The 20201-nt window shown below is 38.1% G+C and overlaps 1 protein-coding gene across 10 annotated transcripts in view; it reads right to left on the bottom strand.

The window, feature by feature from the left end:
• Positions 1-20201, bottom strand: part of Cep112 (centrosomal protein 112) — a 432181-nt gene that overhangs the window by 361297 nt on the left and 50683 nt on the right. For all 10 annotated transcript variants that reach the window (XM_076543620.1, XM_076543621.1, XM_042283013.2 and 7 more), the window contains exons 7-8: positions 11883-11930; positions 11545-11622 (exon numbers count right to left, since the gene is read on the bottom strand). In XM_076543620.1, coding sequence (XP_076399735.1) covers positions 11545-11622; positions 11883-11930 — 126 coding nt within the window. The remainder of the gene's footprint in view (positions 1-11544; positions 11623-11882; positions 11931-20201) is intronic.

The raw sequence follows: 20201 nt of genomic DNA, 5'->3' as shown, positions 1-20201 counted from the left end.
AAATCAAACAAAAAATGCTTTAATATGTAGAATAACTACAAACTCTACAAGTTTTCCATGAAAGCTTAGTAACACAATTAAAATGTAAATTTTACATCATTAAAAAAAAATTAAGGTACTACCGGCCCTCCCTACAAACCAGCAATTTTCAAAACACTATGAGCAAAAACAGAATGATAAATTTGTTTGGTCAAATTTTCTTTCTTAATCCAAAGGATCATCACTAATCAATTAAGAAATAAAATTGATTCATAAAGCAATTATCATTCTGCGTAGGTATCAACCTGTGACCATCCTCCTTCGAGAGCACTTTACTAGCTAATGATCAGATGAGTCACCGTGCTGGGAACTAAGATTCTTTATCACTAATACATCTAGTGCCGCCTACTCTCAGGATATAACTTTGAAATTTTCATTAGGCAAGTTGTTATCTACTATACCAATTTATAACAAAGAATAAGTCATTTGCATGTCATTCCCCGAATTAGAGATGCATGAAATTCTCCCAAACGTTAATGATAATTATTTCAGGGTTTATCACATTAAAAGAAATGATAGATATTATGTATATAATATATGCTAATAGTTATTCTAATTTTAAATACAAAAGAATAAAAATAATTAGAAACTACTGTTTTATTTTGTTTAGTTCTCTGTGTGCCTTGGTGTTTATTTCTGAAAGTGACTTCCTATCTCTTCTTCATTTCTTCCTGCATTAATACCTGTTGTTGGTGTTCTGTCTGAACAACTCAGCAGAGGGCAGAATCTATTCAGATCCATCCACCAAATTACTCATTGGCACCTAGGACACTGGCATTGTGTCAATACTGAAAATGTGAACAACTCTTGCCTAAGGAGCATTTCTTTATACAACTACTTAATAAGTTCTGTGTTGCTATATTTTATAATAAATCATTCAAGTACCAGTTCTCTCATTTATTATGTATGCTGCCTTATTTGGCTCTATTTAAACAGTACATTTAACTTGTAAACTCATAGGGATAGACCTAATAAGAATTCTGTATAAGAAAGAAGCAGCACCTCTTTCTGGGAAATAGGCGAAAGTGGAATTCTATTAAAACGGCAATATCAGGGCTAGAGATAAGGTCAGCAACTAACAACACTGGCTGTTCTTCCAGAGGTCCTAGGTTTGATTCCCAGCATCCCATGACAACTCACAATCACTTCTAACTCGAGATCAGGAGATCCAATGCCCTTTTCTGACATCTTCAGGCACCAAGCACACACATGGTGCACAGGCATATATGAACATAAATAAGTAAAATAAATTTGTTCTGTTTATTTCGTTTTTTAATACAGCAGTCTACCATATGTTCTCTGAGAATTGATGGTTGATCTAAAAGCTGATCTTGTGTGTGTGTGTGTGTGTGTGTGTGTGTGTGTGTGTGTGTGTGTATTGTCATCTCTTATTTTTAGTGACAACAGGTTTTAGGACCAAATGTCTTGGTCCATGTCAGAAACTTTTTCTCAGATTACAAGAAAGAACCAACAACATAAATCTGCTGAATGATACTCCCTGTCACACTGTTCTATAATGTGGCTAGCAGAAGAAATGTGTTAAAAACTACAAAAGCTTTGAATTCTAAAAACAGACTAGACTGGTAGCCATAAGATCCTGGGATAACTGTAATCAAAAGACACAAAGGCTCCATTAGATAGCATTGGTCTTGATGTTTACATGGATTTACAGAATGTCAATAGAGCTAATAAGTGAATGCCATACATCTCAATATCACTGAGAAATTTCAAATACTCTTATCACAAAGATTATATTATACCATGTATCAGCTACAGTGATCAATTTTGTAGATGGATATAACTTGTAATGATATAAGAATAATAAGCAGATTCCCACTCTACCAGAGGCCATGACATACTAGGAACCCCAGGTAAGATACCACCCATCACCTGCTAAAACCCCTTAAGCCCTGCCCAGCAGTCCCCAACAGCACCTCCTCATCTGGGCTCCATATCCCAGCCCATAACTCAGGCAGAAGACACCCAGTCTACTGGAGGCCACACTGGTATTAAATACCCCAGGTACCTGAACTCAGAGACCACACCAGTATCCAGAACCCCAGAGGCCACACTAGATAACAGAAACTCAGAAGCAAAGTGAGCACCCAAAACCCCAGAAGCCAAGCAGGCCACCAAAACATCAACACTACCAGACCTGAAGACTCACTGGTCACCAGAACCACAGGTCACTCAGGCCAGAAGACCAGAGAAGAAACAGAAAGCAAGGGGTGAAAACATCTAAAAAGCATCCATCCCACAAAGATAGACTCAGAAATCAGCACTTAAACTGATAATAACCCCAAACCCAGATGACTAGAGGCCAATGTAAGAACACAATCAACAACACCCAGGGAGGGCATTATGCCACCACCAGAGCCCAGCAATCCTCCTATTGCAAGTCTTGGATATTTCAGCACATCAGAAGCACAAAGTAATGACCTTAAGTCCAACCTTGTGAAGATGACAGAGGCACTTGAGGAAATGAACAAAGCCCTTAAAGAATCCAGGAAAACACACAGAGACAAAGGAAATGAATAAAACTATTCAAGAGCCCGGCGGTGGTGGCGTACGCCTTTAATCCCAGCACTCGGAAGGCAGAGGCAGGCGGATCTCCGTGAGTTCGAGGCCAGCCTGGTCTCCAAAGCGAGTTCCAGGAAAGGCGCAAAGCTACACAAAGAAACCCTGTCTCGAAAAACCAAAAAAAAAAAAACTATTCAAGAACTGAAAATGGAAAACACAAACTGATGGAATCCTGGAGATGGAAAATACGGCCAAGCAAACACGAACTACAAATACAAGTGTCACCAAAAGACTGCAAGAGATGGAAGAGAGAAGCTCGGGAGTAGAATGTAAGGATAGATGAAATTGATAACAATGGTCAAAGAAAATGTTAAATCTAAAAATTCCTGACACAACATCCAGGAAATCAGGGACACTAGGAAAAGACCAAACAAACCTAAAAAAAATAAGAATAGAAGGAGAAGATTCCCAGCTCAAAGGCCCAGAAAATACCTTCAACAAAATCATAGAAAAAAAACTTTCTTAACCTAAAGAAGGAGATGCCTAAAAAGGTACAAGAAGCTTACAGAACACCAAATAGATTGGACCAGAAAAGGAAATCCCTCTGCCACATAATAATAAAACCACTAAATGTACAAAACAAAGAAAGAATATTAAAAGATGCAAGAGAAAAAAGGCCAAGTAACATATAAAGGCAGATCTATTAGAATTATAACTAATTTCTTCTCAAAGGAGACATTAAAAGCCAGAAGGACCTAGAGAGATGTCTTGCAGACTCTAAGAGACCACAGATGCCAGTCCAGACTACTATACCCAGCAAGATGGAGAAAACAAGATATTACACAACAAAGTCAAATTTAAACAGTATCTATCTGCAAATCCATCACTACAGAAGATGCTAGAAGGAAAACTACATCCTAAGGAGGTTAACTTCACCAATGAAATCACAGGAAATAAATAATCTCACACCAGCAAAATCAAAAGAAGGGAATCTGTCTCTCTCTCCCTCTCTCTGTCTCTGTCTCTCTCTGTCTCAGACACACACACACACACACACACACACACACACACACACACACTACTACCAACAACAACAAAATAAAAGAAATTAACAATCATTGGTTAGTAACTTCCCTCAATATCAATTCCCCAGTAAAAAGATACAGGCTAACAGAATGGATGCAAAAACAGGATCCATCCTTCTGAAGCATACAAGAAACACACCTAAACATCAAAGACAGACGTTATCTAAGAGTAAAGGGTTGGAAAAAGATTTTCCAAGCAAATGGATGCAAGAAGCAAGCTGGTGCAGTGATTCTAATATCTAACAAATTATACTTCCAACCAAAATTAATCAAAAGTGATGGGGGAAGGACACTTCACACTCACCAAGAGAAAAATCCACGAAGATGACATTTCAATTCTGAACATCTATACCCCAAATGCAAGGACACCCACATTTGTAAAACAAACATTACTAAAGCTTAAATCACACATGAAATCCCACATACTAATAGTGAGAAACTTCAACAACCCACTCTCACCAGTGGACAGATCACCCAGACAGAAACTAAACAGAGAAATACTGGAACTAACAGATATTATGACTCAAATGGTCCTAACATATCTACAGAACATTTTACCCAAACACAAAGGAATATACATTCTTCTCAGCACCTCACAGAACCTTCTCCAAAATTGACCACATACTCAGTCACAAAGCAAGTCTCAAGAAACATAAAAAAATTGAAATAACTCCCTGTATCTTATCAGACCACCAGAATTAAAGCTGGATTTCAACAACAATAGAAACAACAAAAAAGCCAACAAAGTCATGGAAACTGAACAACTCTCGACTGAATGATCACTGGGTCAAGAAAGAAATAAAGAAATTAAAGGCTTCCTAGAATTTGATGAAAATGAATGCACAACATACCAAAATTTATGGAACATAATGAAAGTAGTGCTAAGAAGAAAGTTCATAGCACTAAGTGCCTTCATAAAGAAATTAGATAGATCTTATACTAACAGCATTACTTATAACTAACAGGCATTCAGTAACTCAATACTCATAACTCAACACTAATAGATCTCATAACTTAAAAGCACACATGGAAGCTCTAGAACAAACACAGGTAGACAGCAGGAAATAATCAAGACTAAAATCAATAAAATAGGAACAAAGAGAACAATACAACGAATCAATGAAATAAAGAGTTGGTTCTTTGAGAAAAATCAACAAGATAGACAAACCTTTATCCAAACTAAAAAGCAGAGAGAGAACATCCAAACCAACAAAATGAGAAACAAAGGGGGACATGACAATAGGCACTAAGGAAATCCAAAAATCATTAGTTTATACTTCAAAATTGGAAAATCCAAAAGAAATGGACAAATTTCTTGATATATTCCACTTACCAAAGTTAAATCAAGATTAGATAAATAATTTAAATGCACCTATAACCTCTAAGGAAATAGAAGCAGTCATTAAAAGTCTCCCAATCAAAAAAAGGCCAGGGCCAGACAGTTTTAGCACAGAATTCTACTAAACTTTCAAGGAAGAGCTAATACTAAGACTCCTCAAATTATTCCACAAAGTAGAAACAGAAGGCACATTGCCAAATTCATTTTATGAGGCCACAGTCACCCCAATACCAAACCACAGAAAGACTCAACAAAGAAAGAGAATTTTACAGACCAATATCTCTCATAAATATTGATGAAAAACACTTAAATATTACAAACCAAATCCACAAAGATATCAAAAAAGATCATCCACCATAATCAAGTAGGCCTCATCCCAGACATGCAGGGATGGTTCAACATACAAAAAACAGTCAAGGTAATCCACCATGTAAACAAACTGAAAGAAAAAATACACGATCATTTCATTTGATGCTGAAAAAAACCTTTAACAAAATCCAACACCCCTTCATGATAAAAGTCTTAGAGAGATCAGGGATACAAGGAACATACCTAAACATAATAAAGGCAATATATAGAAAGCCAAGAGCCAACATCAAGGACTAAAATCAAGGACAAGACAAGGTTGTCCACTCTCTCCATATCTATTCAATATAATACTTAAAGTTTTAGCTAGAGCAATAAGACAACAAAAGGAGATCAAAGAGATATAAATTGGAAATGAAGTCAAAGTCTCACTATTTGCAGGTGATATGATAGTATACATGTGACCCCAAAAATTCTACCAGGGACCTCCTACAGCTGATAAACACCTTTAGTCAAGTGGCAGGATACAAAATAAACTTAAAAAAAAAAAACAGTAGCCCTCATATCCACAAACAATAAATGGGCTGAGAAAGAAATTAGGGAAACAACAGCCTTCACAATAGCCACAAATAATATAAAAACTACTCTAATCAACAAGTGAAAGACATGTATTGCAAGAATTTCAAATCTTTGAAGAAAGAAATTGAAGAAGATATCAGAAGATGGAAAGATTGCCCATGTTCAGGGATCAGTAGAATTAACATAGTAAAAATGGCCATCTTACCAAAAGCAATCTAAGATTCAATGCAATCTCAATCAAAATTCGAACACAGTTCTTTACAGACATTAAAAGAACAATACTCAACTTCATGTGGAAAACAAAATATCCAGATAGCTAAAACAATCAATAAAAAAAAACTGTACAATAAAAGAGCTTCTGGAGGTATCACCATCTCTGATTTCAAGCTCTATTACAGAACAATAGTAATAAAAAATGCATGGTATTGACATAAAAATAGACAAGTGGATTAATGGAATTGAATTGAAGACCCAGACATAAACCTATACACCTATGGACACCTGATGTTTGACAAAGCCCAAATTATATAATAGAAAAATGAAAGCATCTCCAACAAATGGTACTGGTATAACTTTATGTCAGTATGTAGAAGAATGCAAATAGATTCATATCTATCACCCTGAACAAAACTCAAGTCCAAGTGGATCAAAGACCTCAACATAGAACCAGATACACCGAACCTGATAAAAGAGAAAGTGGGGAATAGCCTTGAACACATTGGTATAGGAGACAACTTCCTGAACAGAACACAAATAGCACAGGCAATAAGATTGATGATTAATATTCGAACCTCATGAAACTGAAAAGCTTCTGTGAGGCAAAGCACACCATCAATACAACAAATCAGCAGCCTACAGAATGGGAAAATATCTTCACCAACCCTACATCAGACAGAGGGCTAGTTTCCAAAATATATAAAGAACTCGAGAAACTAGGCATCAACAACACAAATAATCCAATAAAAAATGGGGTACAGATCTAAACAGAGAATTCTCAACAGAGAAATCTCAAATGGCCAAGAAGCACGTAAAGAAATGTTCAACATCCTCTGCCATGAGGGAAATGTAAATCAAAACAACTCAGATTCTATCTTAAACATGTCAGAATGGCTAAGACTAGAAAACAAGTGACAGTTCATGCTGGATAGGATGTGGAACAAGGGGAACACTCCTTCATTGTAGTGGGTAGCCATTCCAGCTTGGATCTGGAAGCTCCAACCCCCATTGAGACTCTGGCAACTGTCACGCCTACGAGGCGGGGCGAGGGGAGGTGCTGGAAACCTGAGAGCTGGATGGGCAAGCGCTCTCTCTGGGCGCACTCTCTGCGCCTGGACCCTGGATGGTGGAGATTGATTGTGCAGAGCTCCAGAGAACACCGCTGGATTGCGATACACCTTCCCCAGACCCCCGCGACCTATCCATTCCTTCATTTGTAAGTCATCCACTAAATAAATCTTCCTTTTAACTACGTGGAGTGGCCTTTATAATTTTCCCCAATATCTGGCGCCCAATTCTAATTCTCTCCATGCTTACTCTTGATTTCTCAGAATCCTTTCTTACATGCTATGTCCTCTTTAAATCCAAACCTCCCATTTTTGATAACAAATAAGTTTTTCCAATAGCAATCTCAGAAGTCTCCAGAAGGAAGATGGGGCCCCAACAACAACAACTCTACCCAATCCAGAATGATGCCATGGTAATCATCATCATACTACACTTCTTGCCAGAATTTCAGACAATCTTACCCATTACTCTAAAACTTGCTGCAGAACCTACAGTTAGTCTAACTGAGATTTAACTATCTGAGCTTTCTCACAGTACCCAACAGAGATAACATCACCCCCTAAACGGCAGGAAGCAATTCTAAGAAAACGACGCCCCTTCTCCCTTAGGTTTCATAATTCTCAGGGTTATGGATGACGGTTGTAGGGTTGGGGGTGGAAGAAAATATTAACTCAGTATTGTAAAAAAAAAAGGGGGGGGGGAGAAATGGAACGGATAGGTATAAGATATGATGGTAAATCATTGTATATACTAGTAAACAAACTTAGTAAAATAGCAACCTTAGACAATTTGCACTGTAATTTGTACTGTTATAGATTCTTATATGTTGATACAAATGTAAACTATTTTTATACTCCTGTTTAAGATAATTTGTATATTGATACAAATACAGAACTATATTTGTTATAATGTACATATATTTCTACTCTTATTTGAAACATTTTTATATTGATACAAATGTAAATTTATATCTGTCATACTTTATATATGTTCTACTTCTGTTAGGATATTTGGTATATTGATATATATTTAAGATTATTGTCATATTGCATATCGCACTATATATTCCTACCTCTGTTATAAATATCTTGTGTATTGTCACAATTTTGAAGTCATCGTTCTTCACCATACATTTGCTTATAGACTGTTTACCTTATTTACGTGAAGCCTTAGTCCTTAGGTTATTTCGGTAGATAAGATTTATAGATTTATAGTCGCCTATGCCTGTCATCTCTATAGTTACGTTAGTTAGGTTATCCAGATTTACAGATACATAGGTCAGATGGACAGGTAATCTTCAAACACTTCATAGACCTAGAGAATATGGCATTTAAATAACTTAGAATTCTGTTGACGTGAGGCACAACTGCTCCTGGCTGCACCAATTGATCCCGAGAGAATGTTGGGCTAAGACATTTCCATTTGGAAGTTTGTCTTTTTGGCACAAAATGGCCTATGGGGCAAAGAACTGCCCTTGCCTTGAAGGCTGACAGTACAAATGCAATGCTGTCCTTTCTGGACAAGCGGGACACAAGGAAAGCGACCACTGTACTCTGCCAAGACAGGGTAAGATGGTCTTTCAGAAATCCTGCTTCTGAAAATGGTCTGTCAGATACTCTAGGCCTGTAGCCAATTTGAATGCACCAACAATGCTAAGAAACATTAGGTGACTGTCCAGGCTGCCAGCTGTCTTGGTCTACTCTTGCAAGATTCCCGAAGTTGCTTGCATCCGTCTACCATTTCTCAGGTACCATTATGTTCCTTCTCAGGTCTTTGATGGGATTGAAGACTAGCAGTTATAGTTACAACTTAGTATATATAATATCTTAGATAGAACATATTAAGTATTAGATTCAGGTTCTTTAGGATAGGACACCTTTGAATGATCTTTATAACATGCCGTTTACCTATGCTCTATATACTTCTCTGGATTTTAGAGTGTGTTTCTTGCTTGATATTGTTTGCATTGGTTGTAGTTACATCTTATCTAGGTCATTATCCCTCATTATTTCTGGACAATATTTAATAACCATTCCTTTGTATATAGTCTTGTATTAGTTTAGAACCTTCTTATTTAGACAAAAAGGGGGAGATGTAGTGGGTAGCCATTCCAGCTTGGATCTGGAAGCTCCAACCCCCATTGAGACTCTGGCAACTGTCACGCCTACGAGGCGGGGCGAGGGGAGGTGCTGGAAACCTGAGAGCTGGATGGGCAAGTGCTCTCTCTGGGCGCACTCTCTGCGCCTGGACCCTGGATGGTGGAGATTGATTGTGCAGAGCTCCAGAGAACACCGCTGGATTGCGATATGCCTTCCCCAGACCCCCGCGACCTATCCATTCCTTCATTTGTAAGTCATCCACTAAATAAATCTTCCTTTTAACTACGTGGAGTGGCCTTTATAATTTTCCCCAATACTTCATTGCTCGAGCGAGTGCAAACTTGTGCAGCGACTTTGAAAATCCATACAGTGGCATCTCAGAAAATTAGGAATTGATCTACTGCAAGACCCAGCTATACCACTCTTGGGAATACACCCAAAGGATGTTCCATCATACCACAAGGACACTTGCTCAGCTATGTGCATAGCAGCTTTATTTACAATCCTCCAGAAACTAGAAACAGCCTAGATGTCCCTCAACCAAAGAATGGATAAAGAAATTGTGGTACATTTACACAATGAAGTATTACTTAGATATTAAAAATAATGACATCAAGAAATTCAGGCAAATGGACGGAACTAGAAAAAAATCATCCTGAATGAGGTAACCCAGGCCCAGAAAGACAAAAATAGTATATAGTCACTCATAAGTTAATATTAGTTGTAGAGTAAATGATAATCCACAGCCCCCAGAGAGGCTAAGTAACAAGGAGGGCTCAAGGAGGGGAAACATATGAATCTCCCTGGGAAGGAGAAATAGAATCAACATCGTGGGTAAAGTAGAGGGTTGGGAGAGACAGGAATAAGAGGAATCAGGTATGGGGAGATGGAGGTAGAGAGTACTAGGAGAGACAACTGGAATTGGGAGGCATCTCTAGGACAAACTAGAAACCTAGAGCAATGAAATTTCTCGGGAATCTGTGGGGGTGACCCTAGCTAAGAATCCTAGCAATGAGGGATAAAGAGCCTGAACTGGCCATCTCCTGTAACTAGGCAGGACTTCCAGTGGAGGGATTGGGACACCAACCAAGCCACATAACCTTCAACCTACAATTTATCCTTTCTACAAGACATGCTGGGATAAAGATGGCACAGAAATTGTGGGAGTGGTCAATCAATGATTGGTCCAGCTTGAGACCCATGCCACGAGAGAAAGCCCACTCCTGACACTGCCTGGAGGGCTAGGACCCGGAGGCCAGATAGCCCAGAGACTTAGGACAGAACCAAACATGACTGGAAAAGGAAAATCAGTGAAATGATTCCTGGTGACGTTCTGCTATACTCATCGATTGGTGCCTAGCCCAATTGTCATCAGAGAGGCTTTATCCAGCAACTGATGGAAAGAGATGCAAACCCATAGGCAAACATTAGGCAGACCTTGGGCAATCCTGCAGAAGAGGGGAAGGAAGGATTGTAGGAGCCAGAGGGGTCAAGGAAACCACATAAAAACACACAGAATCAACTAGGCTAGGCTCATAGAGGCTTACAGAGACTGAACCGACAACCAGAAAACCTGCAAGGGACTGACCTAGGCACTCTGCATATGTGTTACAGTTGTGTAGCTTGGTCTACTTGTGAGACTCCTAACAGTGGAAGCAGGGGCTGTTTCTGACTCTTTTGCTGGCTTTTGGGACCCTTTTCCTCATGCTGAGTTGCCTCGTCCAATCTTCAACTCGATATGCCATGTTTGGTTCTATACATGGGAGGCCTGCCTTCCTCTTAATAGAGGAGGAGGAGTGGATGGGGTAAGGGAAGAGGAAAGGTGGGGAGAGCTGGGAGTACAGGAAGGAGGGGACACAGCAGTCAGGTTGTAAAATAAATGAATAAATAGTAATAAACAATTAGAGTGGTGTAATTAAGGAGATAAAATACAAGTAAGCAGATAAAGAGGGTGCACGGATTCACTGAGGTCAAACACACTCATTCTAAAAATTGCCATTGCCTCTATCTCCTGAGCATCAGAACTTTAAGTCAGAAAAGAATCCTGCATCACAACCCTCCCTAGCAGTGGAGCTGGGCATACAAGATTGGAGACACACATTAAACTCTTTAATGGTAGGCCCAGCCTGGTCTGCATCATGATTCGGTTTTGAACCCAGAAAACTAACCTCTTTCTCCTGTGTGTCACATATATGTACAGTCTGAAAGCTCCTATTACACAAAACAACTTGATATTATTATACAATATCAACTGTGTTAAGTACTAGGCACATGAGAAATAACTCATTCTTACCTCTTTCTCATGCATTCGAGAAAGAAAATGATCATCATGAAGACTGCTAGACTTTCTCAGGCTGACCTTTGGAGTTATCTGTAGAAGCAGTAAGAATTATTTAAAACTGCCCGGGACTAGTTTATCAACTCTTGAAAAGTAAACTAATCAAGTCTCAGAAACTCATTTCAAAATAAGGTTAGCTTTGGAGAAAAAAGTGACTCATTCACTTCTAAGCAACAGGACTAAAATTACTATTACCCTTCCTAATGTGGATCTACATTACTTTATATTTTAAAAACTTCATTTTATTTAAAGATACCTGTCCCTAGAAAAAGTCCAGTTAAATCATTACTTACCAGAGAAACTGGAAGAGGCTTCTGTCTCAGGTACCGAGGATTTTCTATCTGAAATATTACAAATAAAGACATTAATCCTGGAGTTGTTTGAATAAAATACATTTTATGTGTGAAAATGTCTTTTGTATATCTTAACATTTAGTTCACGTTCTATAGTACCACACATACATTTCTGTGACCTCCCTTTCTGTGTCTAAACACACCTTCATGGCCCCTACCTCAGTGCCCACTCTCATCGAAGGCTCTTCACTTCACATTTCACATTTCCCAAATCTGAATGACTGACTATGTTACCAGAACTTGGGCCCACCTGCCTGGTTATGCCTCCCAAACCCTCTAAGTCTACATGTATTCATTCTTTAAATCTCCGTTTAGTCACTACACCCCTAGACATACTAGAGATACGACTCTAACTGTAACTCACAGCATAAATGAGGACATGAAATTCCTTTGAGATTCTCCCTAAAGCTATCTTTTCAGCTTCACTATTCCCCAACTTACTCCACATTCCAGGGCCACCAGACAACTTTACCTTGCAAGCACTACCTGCTCAAAGCTGCAATCATTCTTCCCCCTTCTTCAAGACTCACTGAGTCAGAATGAGGTCCTCAGGACAATTAAACCCAACCAGGCTAGTGCCACCCTGGATGCTTGCCTCTTTTTATGACCTAGCACCCATTTTTTCAAAAAAAAAGTGGATCCCCAAAACAAAGACAGTGATTGCCACATTCACCAGTCTATTCCAAACCCCCAATCCAGTGCCCACAATATTCTTAGGGAAGAGGAGGGAGAGAGGGAACTACATTTGGTCCCACCCCTCAGCAGCTCCTAAGCATCCTGGCTTCACATTCATGGCCCTTACCTAATACCTTGAGTGCTCAGCACTATGTTTCCACACACATCTTTGGGCAGACTAAGTACAAGGATAGTGTCATCTCAGTTTTGTAGGTCTGGCATCTAACACACATTTAATGCCTTTCAATCAAGCATTTCTTGAATTGCTTTATGATAAATTCTTTATGATTTCTATACCAACTACTTCATTTACAAATAAAATAAAAATTAAAAAGTCATTATCAAAAGAGTCAAATTTCTTCATGTCATAAGCTCACAACCTACTACACCAATAACCACAAAACGAACAAGAACATTATGACTCCAAAGAAGAAAGTGGTTCTTACCCTGGATTACACTTAACTTAATCTTAAATTAAGATTAAGAGACAAGCTTTTTCACATATATTTTATTCTATCTTCCAAAATTCTAGCCAGTTTTCAAAAAGCTAAATTGTATTTAATTGTGAAGATATTACACTCAATTTGACACAAAAGGCAAAGATAAAGAATCAATTAAAGAAAACAGAGGGACTAAACTTAAAAAACAGAATTTAAAATAGCAAAGGAGTCGAGCAAAACACCAGACAGGATCTGAGGAATTACGTGCATTTTAGTTCCTAGAACAGGAAAATATTCACATGGTTTTCTTCACCCAGAGACTAGATCCCATAAAGGTACTGGAAACCATCTGAATTTAAATTTCTTTCCTGGTCCTGCACATAGACCAACAATGGAACCAAATAAAAACACCTACCAGCAGTGCCTACATCCCAATGAAGAGAAAGTGAATAGCAATTCCAAGATCCACATAAAAGTAGCCAAATAAAGATCCCAAGCCTCAACCAAATTAGCACAAAGTACAAAGTCACCACGACCAAATGTTTGATAACACTATAGACTGGCTGCATGAAAGTCTGACTTCAATGTTCAGGATGCAAAGCATTACTAGAAGATGCATGAATCACAACAGTGCATTTACTAAGTAAGGTTGAAGCACTGTGCCTGAAGAGGAGGTGCCGAACTGTACACACGCAGCTCTTTAAATACAGGCAGCAAGCTCTAGGAAGTAACAAAGTACATTCAACAAATATCTGCTGTCTGAAAGTACATTGTGAAAAGAAGTTAGCATTCTTCATTTGGGGAACACAGAAAGGGAGTTCTTCAAAGACACACACACCAATGAACACACTCAACTCTGACTCACGAGGCTGAATTAAATATAAGAAGAAACAGGAAGAGTAAAAACAAGTCTCAAAGATGCTTAAGCTCTAATTAAGTTTAGATTTAAAACCAAAGGCCAAGGAAACCATCTGTGACTTATTTTGCTCAGCTCTCCATTTATAAGCAGGACACAAAATATTGGTCTAGTTAATTACAATACAGCATTTCAGCTATACAGAAGTAAGTCTTAGTCTACCCCCTTCATCTTTAAAAGCATTAAATAAAGAAGTGAAGGGTTTCTATTATTATGAATTATTTTTCAAATTTATGAATAAAGAAAAATGTCTATTCTAATTCATAAAAACAACAAAAAACAGCGAAAATGGTAACAATATTCCATTGTTCTTATTCATTTATAATACACTGAGTTTGGGAAATATTCAAAGAAAAGCATGTTCTTGAGTCTATTTAGGGAAAATAAGCAATCTATTTTCTGATTTTGTAACAACAGCCAGATGTGCTTTGAAGTTGACTACTCCCACTTTGCAATCCGCAGGCAGCATGGACTTGGATGGAGCAATGTGTAAACAGTCTTAAGGCTGACTTCTTTCATGTTTTTTCAGAAAACCTCCTTCTCTCAAAATACATCAAGAACAAATGCCACAAAAAAAGAATGTCTAGCGTGGAAGCTACAGCACAGTCATGTGAAACACTGATGGAGATGAAAATACATAGAAGGCAAAGCCCCAAATAACTAGATTCCAACAGCACAAGTCCATCAGGCATCTGCACATTTGTTTCAAAAGCAAACAGAAAAGCAATAATAAAATATATAATAATCTAAGCTAAGCATTACTACAGATATATGAATGCTCTCTAATGAAAACTAACTTTTGATGTCTTATTTTATTTAGTTTTTTTAGTAGGCACACTAGATTACAAATTGTTTTTTTGTTGGTTTATGTTTTGAAATTATTCCAGTTTTGGCTCAACTTCCATAAGAAAATACCTTCTGATGGACTAATAGTCAGTTAGAGAAGTTTTGTTTCCAGAAAAATTAAAAAGTACTTTATCAGATATACAAACTTTAGAGGGAAAGACATTGTCAAATGATATATTACCAGGAACACCAACTAAAATAACTTTTTAAAATTTTAATATAGGAAAACTCTTCACAGGATGAAGGGAGCTGGGCAGTGAATTCATCTTTCAACATCTAGTCAACTGTGCTTCGAGAGTATATCTTATCTATAGCTTAGAAATCCATGTCAGGGCCAGTGAGATGGCTCAGTAGGTGAAGATGCCTGCTGCCAAATCTGATGGTCTGACTTCAGTCCCTGGGCCCTACACGATAGAAGGAGAGAACCAACTCCCACAAGTTGTCCACGGCCTTCTCTAAGTATGGGTGCACGTGCCAGTGCATGTGCGCACACACACACACATACACACACACACACACACACACACACACACACACACACACACACACACACACACAAAGAACATTATTTTTCCACAGAAATAATTCTACATGTGAAGACTCATTCACTAGTTTACCAAAGATATTTCAGCAATCATTTAACAGGCCTAAGCAACATATATACACACAAATACACCATCCAGTACCACAAGGAAAAGGAAAAAAAGGCCAAACGAACAGAACACAAGCAGGAACCACTGTCATATGCTGCCCGTGAAACAAATTACACCATGGTGTGTCAAGAAAGCACGTTTCATCTATTGGTTCTGATGACCTAAGGTTCAGTTTTGGTTTTGGTTTTACCTGGTTAGGTTTTTTTGTTGTTGTTTTGATTTGTTTTTTTCTTGAGGTTAAGTAACAGATTATTAGCGGATCTTTGATTCTCAGCACCACTTTAAACATAGCACAGAACTTTTATGACTGTTCACTATTACTCACTAATGTTTACCTTTGGTTTTAATTATTACTTTTATAGAGCTATCTTGATTTTGATTTTCAGGTAGAAATGTGAAAAGGAAACTATTCTCTTGGTGGTAATTTTTAATCTTACTGAAATAATTATTTATTGAAAACATTTATTTCCTAATCAGACCCACTTTATAAATACCCCATGGCCATACAAAAATAAATTCACAAACAAAACTACTTTTCCTTGGCCTCTGTTCTATAACCATATTTCTTCTCATTTTTAGAAACTGTCATCTCCTTTTTAAGATCAACTATTAGCTATAGTAATTTCTCCAATCTCAAACCTAGTTTCTGTTTTTGGTGTTTTTAACTTTACTTATTGACTTCTGTGTATGTGGGGATGTACATACCACATTGTGGGTGTGGAAGTCAGAGGACAACTATTGAGAGTTGGTTCTCTCCTTCTGTGATGAGGGTTCTGGGGATAGAACTCAGGACCTGAAGCTTGACAAGTGCCTCTAACCAGGAAGTCATCTTAACAGCTCTTGATTTTTGTTGTTTTGTTTTGTTTTTTATAAAGACAGGGTTATTCTATAGCCTGGGCTAGCCTCAAACTCATAGCAATGCTCCTGCCTATGCTTTGCAAATGCCGGGAGTACAGGTTGCTTTACATGCCTGGCTATTTCTTGACTTCTTTCAAAAGATAACTCAAAGTGAATGATGATTTTTAAAAGAAAAAAATTCTATATGAACATACAAAAATTAGTTGTCCTGAAAGGCTTCCAGGTTTTTCAGGTATGGTAAGTAAAAATATGAAAAGTACATGCATAGTTCAGGAACACAAATGATTTATTTTATTTTTCTTCAAATAATGAATAAAAAGACAAGAGAATACCCCATGGCTGACTATTCATTATAAACTTCAGGAAATATTTAGTTAAATTTTGTGAATGAGATTCACTCTATAGTTCTTTGAGTTTTAGCAAATCCATTCAATGGTACTGTCTTAGTCTGCCTTCTATTGCTGTGATAAACACCATGATGAAAAGCAGCTTAAGCAGGAAAGGGCTTCTTTATCCTTACAGTTGTAGTCCATCAGGAAGAAAGTTGGGGCAGTGTGGTGATATACTGTGTACCCTAATAAAATTTGCCCGAAGATCCGAGAACAGGACAAGCTACTAGATTAAACAGAGAAGACAGACAGTGGTGGCATACACCTTTAATCCTAGCACTCAGAAGGCAGAGATCCAGATGGATCTCTGTGACTTGAAAGCCACCCTGGATTACATGAGATTGATTCAGTTTAGGAGAGAAACAGAGCCAGGCAGTGGTGGCACACACCTTTAATCCCAGCACTTGACATCTCATGCCTTTGCTACCAGTATTTGGGAAGCACACACACCTTTCATCCCAGCACCAGGAAGGAAGTGGAGTGGAAAAATGTCTATAAGTCGTGAGGAGACAGGAACTAAAGCTTTTCGACTGAGAGCCTTGTTGGCTGAAGCCTTTTTGGCTGGAGGCCTTGTCTACTGAGGACCAGAGACATTCAGTCAGAGGATTTGTGGAGTTGGCAAGGTGAGAAGTAGCTGTGGCTTGTTCCTTTGTCTCTCTGATCTTTCAGCATTTACCCCAATATCTGTCGCTGGGTTTTTTTTATAAAAAGACCATTTAGGAATTTGAGCAACAGGAACCTAGAGGCAGGAACTGATGCAGAGGCCATGGAGGAGTGTTGCTTTACTGGCTTATTCTCCATGGTTTACTCAGCCTGCTTTCTTTTTTATTTTTTATTTTATACTTTAATTTAATTTTACATACCAGCCACGGATTCCCCTGTCCTCCCTCTTCCCGCCCCCTCACTCTCCCACCCCCCATTCCCATCTCCTCCAGGGCAAGGACTCCCCTGGGGATTCAGCTCAGCATGGTAGATTCAGTCCAGGCAGGTCCAATGCCCTCCTCCCTTCACCCAGACTGAGCAAAGTGTCCCAGCACAGGCCCCAGGCTCCAAACAGCCAGCTCATGCACTAAGGACAGGTCCCGGCCCCACTGCCTCCCAAACAGTTAAAACTAATCAACTGTCTCACTTATCCAGAAGGCCTGATCCAGTTGGGGGCTCCTCAGCTATTGGTTCATAGTTCATGTGTTTTCCACAGAGAAATGGATGAGATCTACATAAGCAAACTGGATGTGAGGAGGGGAAATGAAGGGCAAGGGTCGAGGGAAAGTGAGCTTAGGGGAGTGGGAGATCCCAGCTGGACTAAGAACAGAGAGGGAGAACAAGGAAAAAGAGACCATGATAAATGAAGACCCCATGGGAATAGGAAGAAGCAAAGTGCTAGAGAGGTCCCCAGAAATCCACAAAGATACAGCCTGCTTTCTTATACTACCCAGAACTACCTGCCCAGGGATGGCACTGCTCCCAGAGGGCTAAGCCCTCCCGCATCAATCATTAATCAGCCAATTGATGAAGACATGCTCTCAGTTAAGATTCCTTCTTCTTCAATGACTCTTGCTTGTGTCAAATTGACAAAAACAAAAACAACCAGCACAGGAATAATCAGTAATTTAAAATCCAAAGAGTAATTTAAAAAGTTTGTATATACTTGAAGTTAATCTTTAAAATCTACAAAGTACTATTCTGGCCACTAGCCTAGTAAGAATTTTTTGTTTCTGCTATATAAAGCCAATTAAAATTAGCATCTTTTCAGTTTCTGAAAACTTTAGTCTAGCATCTTTCATTCTGCATAGTGTTCCTGAAAATCATCCACTTTTTTGTATGGCCTGATAACAGTTCTTGGTATTACTGAGGCAAACTCCATTGTATGTATGCACATATCATCTTTTCATGTATTCTACACTTAGAAGTATTTAGAGTCCTTTGCATTTTATTCAATTATAAAATAAAGGGGGGCTATTACAAATACTTGTATGAATGTTTGGTTTGAGTAGACACATTCATCTTACTTAAATCAACCCTCAGTGTGAGGTTCCTGGGTTATATGGTAAATGTTTTACTTCCTTTGAAAGTTGTCCAACTTTGGAAAGTAATATTTTGCACTCCCAGTAGAAAGAAGTGTGTTCCGGTTGCTCCTCATCCTCACCAGCACTTAGCACTGTCAACTGTTCGCTAAAACCCTTTAACAGACATCTAGTTGTATCTCTTTACAGCATCCTTTGCCTTTCTTTTCATTAGGCTTCCTTAGCAAGAATTTTTCATTCATTCTGAATAAAATTCCTCATCAAATGTGAGCTCTACAGATTACTTCTGTATTTTCTGGTTTTGATACTAACACTGGCCACACAATGTGATTTGGAAATGATACTTCTAGATTGTTGAAAGGCTGTGATGGTTATTACTTCTCCCTTAAGTGCTTCATTAGATGCATCAGATAAATCATCTATGACTGGAGTTTCCTTGGTGGAATATTTTTAACTACAATTTCATGGCATTTAATAGCTATAGAACTATTCAGATTTCTCTTTTTAGTGAGTTCAGTTTGCAGAAGGACTCTGTCCCTTTTATCTACAGTCAAACTTATGCCCTCGGAGGTATCTGCAGTAATTCCTTATTTGACTTTGAACATCTGTAGGTTCTGTAGTCTATCTCCTCTTTCAGTCCTAATATTAGCAAGCTTTTTTTTAGTTTTTAGTCAGTCTGGATAAATGCTTGTTAAGTTTATTTGTCATCTGAAGATCCAGCTGCTAGTTTCATTTATTTTTTCTAATGCTTCTCTGGGTTCAGCTTCTTCTGTTTCTATTTTAATCTTTACTACCTTCTTTCATCTACTTGCTTTGGGTTAACTTGTCCTCTTTGCTCTGGTTTCTTTAGACAGTTTGATGACTTAGTACTTTGTTCTTTCCTTTCTTGCTGATTTCATCATTTTTACTTCCAATATTTCTACTACAAGGTGTCTACACATAATCTTTGTGTTTAGCCTTACTTGAAGGTCACTGGGTTTTATGAATGCATAGATCAATTTTTTTTTCAGCAAATTTGAAATTTTTCAGGCATTATGTTTTCAAATATATTCCTGCTCCTTTCCCCCTCTCCTCTCACTCTAGTGCCTCCATTATGCCTATGTTATACTGATATATTTAAAGGCATCCCATATTTTCTGAAACAAGGTTTATTTTTTAATTTCTTTCTGTTTTACAGATTAAATTCCATGTAGTTCATATATATTTATTTTATTTTTTACTGAGAGTCTATTCCCATTTGATGGTTATAACTGCATTCTTTACTTCTTTATGTATGGTTTGCCCCTTTTCTTTGAATATATTTATTAATGGCTGCTTTGAAAGCGATTAAATCTGGCCTCTGGATCCCTGAGTGATTTCTGCTGCCTGACTTTTTCCCAATGTCCAGGTCACTCACTGGTAATTCTTTGTGTGTATGGCTTGTATGTTTTCTTGAAAACTATACATTTTACAACATAG

The sequence above is a fragment of the Peromyscus maniculatus genome, chromosome 8 (genome assembly GCF_049852395.1).
Source record: "Peromyscus maniculatus bairdii isolate BWxNUB_F1_BW_parent chromosome 8, HU_Pman_BW_mat_3.1, whole genome shotgun sequence".
NCBI classification, from domain to species: domain Eukaryota; kingdom Metazoa; phylum Chordata; class Mammalia; order Rodentia; family Cricetidae; genus Peromyscus; species Peromyscus maniculatus.
Note: the sequence above shows the minus strand (reverse complement) of the source record. Positions and strands in the feature narration are given on the sequence as shown.